The following is a 7542-nucleotide window of genomic DNA, read 5'->3' as shown; positions in this document are numbered from 1 at the left end:
TCAATTCTTATCAATATCCATAATAAGAAAAACTAAGTACAACATTGCTGTCACCTAGGAAATTCAAAATTTGAAGTAACACAAAAGAAAACGATTTGCGTAAATTTGTCTCTAAAAGTGTTAATATTAATTTAACCATACTTTCCTCTTAATTAACGGGTTTAACTATTAACTGATCATACCAGTTAAACGATATTCAAAGAAAAGTGTATGAGATCAGTTTTTTTAATTTATATATATAAGGAAACACCTTTTGAGATTTCTTGAACGAGGGCGGGAACAATCATACCGGAATAAGAATCTCCGGTGACATAAAAAGAGTTGGAGATAAACTGTGGGTGCTTGCTTAGCCACTGCAAGAAAAAAGATACATGTACACTCTAAAATGGTTGTGTTTATTTGAGCTAACTTAAGTAAAAAATCAATTAGAACCTAAATTTTCTCATGCAGGGGGTTTAAAGAGTTCAGCCAACTAGTGTGGTTAAGCCTACATCTACTTTATACCACGGGAATTACAACATACACAACAACTTTAAGGAACAAATGCAAGTGCTTTAAAGAGAGCTAAGTTTGTCTTATTACCTTTTGTAGAAAGTCATGAATCCTCTTAACTTCAATTGTGTCACTAGTTTTTCCTATTGGAGTTCTTGAGTAGGAGAAGCCAGCTCCAACAGGTTGATCCAAGTATATTATGTTCGCCATCTGAGAAAATTATCCACAATTTTCAAAAGAAAACCAAGAATAGACTTTTGGGGCTTGTGATCCAGATGAACGTAACGTACTTCAGCGACCTTTGTCCATGAATATGTAGTGGAAACCAAAGAAGGGGTAATTCCATTGTAAACCTCAGACTTCAAAGCCAAAGGTCCTAAAAGTTTATTTTCCCTACTTTAAACAACGTAACTCATTGAAAATAATGCTTAGCGAAAGAAGAATTATCATATATTTACCGTTCTCAAAAAGAAGGCCACCCAGAGAAGAACATCCAGGTCCTCCATCTAACCATAGAAGAAGAGGGTCTTCTTTTGGGTTCTTCTCAGATTTGATAAAATAGTAGAAAACTTGTATATTCTCTTCCTCACCAATACCAATGTACCTTCATTCATAGTAATGGCTAATTACTAACTTTAAACTAACACCATATAATCGCATTAGTTAGAATAGGCCTAGGAAAAATAACTGAACCCGAGGAACCGACCCGAACCTGACCCGACTCCAAACCCCATCTTTTAAAATATCCAAACAGGTCTTAAATTTCAAGATCCGAAAATCAGAACCCCAACAAGTACTCGGACATATCTGAAATATAAGTACATACTAAGTAATATACTTGTAATATTTATAAATGTAATAAGTTGGTGTTGAAATACTTGATTTTTGGGTTATTTTGAATACTTTTGCGTTTTTTTGGGGTAAATTAAAGAAAGAGCTTGTATTTTTTCGAAAAAAATTGAAGAAAAAAAAAGATATCTTCAAATAATTTGGGAGATTTATATACCCAGTTTCGAGTTCGAAAGGGAGAGGGCCTTCAAATCCAGGAAGGAACTTGACTATAGTGCCAGAATAAACATGATGACTCAAGAAAAGTAGAAGCAGAAACTTTAGTGTCAAACTCATGGTTATCTACTTTCTAAATCAGGAGGAAAATATTATTTATAGTTATAAGGAAGAAAGTTTTGCACAAAAAAGAAAAAAGGAAGAAAGTTAGATAGCGATTTGCTATTTCACTAGTCTCTTCAAATTTGAGAAGCCATTTCGAGAGTCACGTGGTTGGTGCAGCAACCACACAATCACAGATATTTTTTTTTCTTTAATAACAATCACATCGATATTAAATAATTTGTTTTACACTTGTTTGGATCGAGATGTTGGTTTTTTTTTTTTTTGTCAAACACAAACTCCATTAACTTAAGTTACAAGTTTTTTGGTACTCCACTCTAAGAGCAGTATAATACAACCAACTAACCTATACAGAAGAAAAGAAAGCCATAGTATGTTGCTTAAACAGAAGCACAACACCCGGAACAAGCTACAACAAAGGGTAGAACAAGCTTGCGAGCATCTACAGTAGAAAGAACAAAAGGTACAATAAATACTGAAACTAAGATAAAGAGGTCTTAAACCCCTATAGATAGTGAGAACCACCAGGAAGATAGGCCACATGAAGTGACAGTAGTCTGCCCAAGACCTATTCATTGGCCGCGAAACGACGATATGCCACAGTGGAATGCTGAGATTCCGACGGGGTTTTATAAACCTAGCTCGCACTAAAGATGATAAGTCTTCAGCTCCCTGGAAAGGGAGAGTAGGTTGGGAACAAGTTCCCATAAGTCGAGTGACGGAGAAAAGATCTGGATGTTGCTTTTGTGGCTAGAATTTGGGCTTGAACGAGTGTTATCACTTGTTTGAAGGGAATCAATCATTGATCTAGAATAGTGTGCTTGAGCCAGTGTTATCACGGCTCAGGATGGAAGGGGAGATTCTTGAGTTTTGCGGTCGATTCTTGAGTGCCATCACCAACATATCAGTATAGACGATAACACTGATATGTTTGATGAGTAGAATTCCCTTGCTAGTTTCAACTCTCAATATGCTGGATAATGTCTCGAGAGACTTTTTATGGGGCAGCACCATAGAGAAGAAAAAGAAAACAACACCTAATTGCTTGGAAGAGAGTATTAGGAGTGTTTAATTAAGCTAGTACAATATGTTTTGATTAAGCTTAATAGAATAGATTTTCGGTTTAGATTAGTTTCGGTCTACTGTAAATTGTTGTATATAGATCAACATTGTAAAGTTAGTTAGTCAATTAATGAGAAAATCATTTAACAAAATCTCTTTGCTCATGAACTCTATTATGGTATCAGAGCTTTTCTTCCGCAATTCTCTGTGATTTCATCATCTTCTTCTTTGAATTCTCTACAATCTCACCGACGAAAACGTTTCTATCATCATTGGTTCATCTTCTGCATCGTTGATTTGGCGAAAATGGTAAAAAGAGGGGGAAAATTGAGGAATCGGAGTGAAACACCTGAGATCGATGCATCTGCAGTGAGGATCACTTGCGGATCAGTCGTGCTTGAATATCCAGAGGTGGGATTGGTGAAACAACAACGTAATCTCAAACCGGAAGGATATGGAACTCACAGATCTGCGTCGAAATCATCAGAAGCTTTCGACAGTTCGTTAAATCTTCAATCATCCGATCACCCAGGTTTGATGATTGTTGCTCATGCTCTTGATGGAACAAATTACAATAGCTGGTCGATTGCGATGAGGATTAGTCTAGATGCTAAGAAAAAACTCAGCTTTATTGACGGATCCTTACCTAGGCCATGTGAGAGTGATTACGATTTCAAGATCTGGAGTAGATGCAATAGTATGGTGAAGTCATGGATTCTTAATGTTGTGAGCAAGGAAATCTATGATAGTATCTTATACTATCAAGATGCAGCAGAAATGTGGGATGATTTGTTCACGAGATTTTAAGTGAACAATCTACCAAGGAGGGGTCAACATGAACAAGTTGTAATGACTCTGAGACAAAGTCAACTTGATTTGCCGAGCTACTTTACGAAGAAGAAGATTCTGTGGGAACAACTAGCCAACAACAAGTCTAGAAATGTGAAGAAGTGCGAATGTGATCATGTCAATGAGTTGCTTGAAGAAGCTGATATGAGTCGTGTTATACAGTTCCTCATGGGGTTGAATGATGAATTCAATAGTGTCAAAAGTCCGATACTGAACATGAAGCCTAGGCCAGGATTGAATGAGATCTATAACATGTTGGATCAAGATGAGAGTCAAAGACTGGTAGGAGTTTCTTCTAGGCCAAAGCCGCCTCCTATTGCTTTCCAGTCTCAAGTTGTGATTCCGGATCAAAACTCAATTCTGATGGCTCAAGGAAACTTTCAAAAGCCTAAATGTTCTCATTGTTCTCGAGTTGGTCACACTGCGAACAAGTGTTACAAGATCCACAGATATCCGCCAGGTCATCCAATAGCTAAGAAGAACAATTATGTTGGAAGTACAAACTTGGCAAGTACTGGTCAGATCGAGGATCAAAAGGATCAAGTGGGGACAGAGGTGCATGGAGAAATGTCAAATGATCAGCTCCAACAGATGATTTCTTATCTCAGTGCCAAGCTTCAATCTCCTAGTATCACTTCATGCCCTGACAAAGCTATAGCCTCGACTTCGAACTTTGTACCTTCTATCTCACAGATATCTAGTACTTTCCTTTCTTTATATGATTTTACTTTCTATGACATGTTGACATCTTCTATACCTCATGAAACTGAGTTTTCTTTTAGAGCTTGGGTCATAGATTCAGGAGCTAGTCATCATGTTACTCATGAAAGAAATCTTTATATAGAGTACCAAGCCTTAGATAGAACATTTGTTAGATTGCCAAATGGTCAAACAGTTAAAATAGAGGGAACTGGTTATATTCAACTTACTGATGCTTTGTCACTTTATAATGTGTTACATATTCCTGAATTTAAATTTAACTTGCTAATTGTTAGTGTTATCACTAAATCTTTGAAGTTTAAAGTGAGTTTTACTTCTGATGAATGTATGATACATGCTCTTACTCAGGACCTAATGATTGGGAATGGTAGTAAAGTCGCAAATTTATATGTCTTGAACTTGGATAAGTCTCTTGTTAATGTGTTTTGCTCTGCTTTTCCTGGTAAGCCTGTCTGTTCTACTTCAAAAGATCCTTCTGAAATGTGGCACAAAAGGTTAGGACATCCGTCGTTTGCTAAGATAGAGTATCTCTCTGATGTTTTACTGTTGTCTAAACCAAATATCAATAAAACTAAAGTTCATTGTCGTATTTGTCATTTGTCAAAACAAAAACATTTACCTTTCAAATCATTGAATCATATACGTGAAAAAGCTTTTGAATTGATTCACATTGACACTTGGGGTCCTTTTTCTGTTCCAACCATTGATGGATATCGTTATTTCTTAACATTAGTTGATGATTTTAGTCGAGCAACTTGGATATATATGCTGCAACAAAAAATCTGATGTTTTACATGTCTTTCCTGGTTTTATTAAAATGGTTGAGACTCAATATAATACTAAAGTTTGTTCTGTGATCTCCGACAATGCTCATAAATTGAAATTTGCTGATTTTTATCTGAAAAATAGAATTAAATATTTTCATTCTTGTCCTGAAACTCCTGAACAAAACTCTGTGGTTGAAAGAAAACATCAGCATTTGTTGAATGTAGTCAGGTCTCTTATGTTTCAGTCAGGTGTACCAGTAGAGTATTGGGGAGATTGTGTATTAACAGCAGTTTTTTTAATCAATAGATTACCATTTCCTGTCCTAGATAATAAGACACTCTTTGAAAAATGAACTAGTAAGAGTCTTGATTATCATAGTTTAAAAGCCTTTGATTGTTTATGTTATTGTAGTACTTCTTCTAAGTCTAGAAACAAGTTTGGACCTAGGGCTAGAGCTTGTATATTCTTAGGCTATCCATCAGGTTACAAAGGTTATAAGCTTATAGATATAGAGACATACTCAGTTTCTATTTCAAAGCATGTCATTTTTTATGAGGATATCTTTCCTTTTACATCATCTAATATCTCAGATGATGCAAAGACTTTCTTTCCTCATATTTCTCTCCCTACACAAATCAATGATGAACATTTGCCTTTAGTGCAATCATCTTCTGATGCTTCTCATACCACTGATGAGACATCCTCCATGGTTTAGGTTCAGAAACCAACTTGACAGAGAAAACTGTCTTCCCATTTGCAGAAATTTCATTGCTATAATAATACTCCTACAATAACTAAGCCTAAAAACACATCTCCTTATCCATTGGTAAATTATATTTTTTATTCATATCTATCTCAGCCTTTCTGTGCTTTTATTAATGCCATTGCAAAGTCGAAAATTCCTAAAAACTATTCAGAGGCTCGGTTGGACAAGGTATGGGTTGATGCTGTGGGAAAGGAGATTAGGGCTTTTATAAGGACTCAGACGTGGAGTGTTGGTGATTTGCCTCTGGGTAAGGTTGCTGTAGGTTGAAAATGGGTGTTTACAATCAAGTATCATGCAGATGGAAGTATTGAACGATACAAGGCTCGCTTGGTGGCAAAGGGGTATACTCAACGAGAGGGAATTGACTTTGTTGAAACTTTTTCACCCGTTGTGAAGATGGCAACAGTAAAAATGGTCTTTTCTCTCGCACCTAAAATGCAGTGGTCTTTACATCAATTAGACATATCTAATGCATTTTTGAATGGTGACCTCGATGAGGAAATATACATGAAGTTGCCATCAGGTTATGCTGTAATTCAAGGATCAACCATCTCTCCTACTGTCCATATATGGCCTCAAACAAGCATCTCGACAGTGGTTTCTTAAGTTCAAGACTACTCTGAAAGGTCTTGGTTTCGAGACATGTCACGGTGATCACACTCTGTTTGTCAAAGAGACGGGTGATCAATTTCGTGTTGTCTTGGTGTATGTTGACGACATCTTAATTGCTAGTACAGATGCTGCAGCTGCTGGTCATTTGCAAGATCAGTTGAGTTCTCACTTTCAGTTAAGGGATCTTGGTCCTCCGAAGTTCTTCCTTGGTATTGAAATTGCTAGAAGTGATGCATGTATTACTCTTACTCAGAGGAAGTACGTTCTTGATCTCTTGGAAGAAACTGGTTTCTCGGACTGCAAACCTTCCCCTATTTCGATGAAGCCTGATCGGCATATGTCATTAACAGGATTGTTTAAGAAGAAATCTAAGGTGGTACTCGAGGAGATTGAACCAACTTTTGACTCTCTCGATACTTCACCAACTCCTATACTTTTGTCTACTGTTGAAAGTGCACTTCTTCCTGATGCTAAGCAATATAGGAGATTGATTGGTAAATTGCAATATTTGACCATTACGAGACCGGATATTTGTTTTGCGGTGGGAAAATTGGGACAATATTGTTCGGCTCCACGGAAGTTTCACCTTCAAGCTGCTCACAAAATCTTGCGATACTTGAAAGGGACCATTGGCTAAGGACTTTTCTACGGTAAAGATAATGACTTCTCTCTTCGCGGGTTCTCTGATGCAGACTGGGGTGCTTGTCCCGACAGTAAAATGTCGGTGACAGGTTTTGCGATCTTTCTTGGTCAATCATTGACATCTTGGAAATCTAAGAAACAACAGATGGTCTCGATGAGCTCTGCAGAATCTGAATATAGAGCGATAAGCAAAGCTACCAAGGAGTTGATCTGGTTTACATACATTTTGAAGGCATTGTTGATTCCTTTCTCTTATCCAACCTATTTGTATGGTGACAACACAACAGCTCTTCACATTTCTAGTCATTTTGTTAATCATGAACGTACTAAACACATAGAGATGGATTGTCATAAGGTCCGAGAGGTGATCGAAGATGGCGTTCTCAAGACTATGTTTGTGCGGACAGACAATCAGTTGGCTGATATTTTAACAAAGCCTCTTCATCCAGCTCCTTTCAGAGACAATATTCGCAAGATGGGAGTTATCAACATCTACTCACCTC

The 7542-nt window shown here is 37.0% G+C and overlaps 2 protein-coding genes across 5 annotated transcripts in view; one reads left to right on the top strand and one right to left on the bottom strand.

Annotated features, from left to right (window-relative positions):
- The window catches only part of LOC104704979 (serine carboxypeptidase-like 10), a 7969-nt gene extending 6282 nt beyond the window's left edge, over positions 1-1687 (bottom strand). Inside the window, exons 1-5 of one of the 4 annotated variants that reach the window (XM_019228194.1) lie at positions 1499-1687; positions 951-1096; positions 783-868; positions 583-702; positions 251-353 (exon numbers count right to left, since the gene is read on the bottom strand). In XM_019228194.1, coding sequence (XP_019083739.1) covers positions 251-353; positions 583-702; positions 783-868; positions 951-1096; positions 1499-1617 — 574 coding nt within the window. In that variant the 5' untranslated portion in view covers positions 1618-1687. Of the gene's footprint in view, positions 1-6; positions 354-582; positions 703-782; positions 869-950; positions 1097-1477 lie in introns of those variants that run through there. The other 3 variants (XM_019228195.1, XM_019228193.1, XM_019228196.1) reach the window with 3 other exon arrangements.
- The window catches only part of LOC109125498, a 6052-nt gene continuing 2041 nt past the window's right edge, over positions 3532-7542 (top strand). The window contains exons 1-7 of the mRNA XM_019227158.1: positions 3532-4745; positions 5431-5510; positions 5610-5728; positions 5879-6032; positions 6084-6190; positions 6327-6891; positions 7090-7520. Coding sequence (XP_019082703.1) covers positions 3532-4745; positions 5431-5510; positions 5610-5728; positions 5879-6032; positions 6084-6190; positions 6327-6891; positions 7090-7520 — 2670 coding nt within the window. The remainder of the gene's footprint in view (positions 4746-5430; positions 5511-5609; positions 5729-5878; positions 6033-6083; positions 6191-6326; positions 6892-7089; positions 7521-7542) is intronic.

The sequence above is a fragment of the Camelina sativa genome, chromosome 7 (genome assembly GCF_000633955.1).
Source record: "Camelina sativa cultivar DH55 chromosome 7, Cs, whole genome shotgun sequence".
In the NCBI taxonomy this organism is placed as follows: domain Eukaryota; kingdom Viridiplantae; phylum Streptophyta; class Magnoliopsida; order Brassicales; family Brassicaceae; genus Camelina; species Camelina sativa.
Note: the sequence above shows the minus strand (reverse complement) of the source record. Positions and strands in the feature narration are given on the sequence as shown.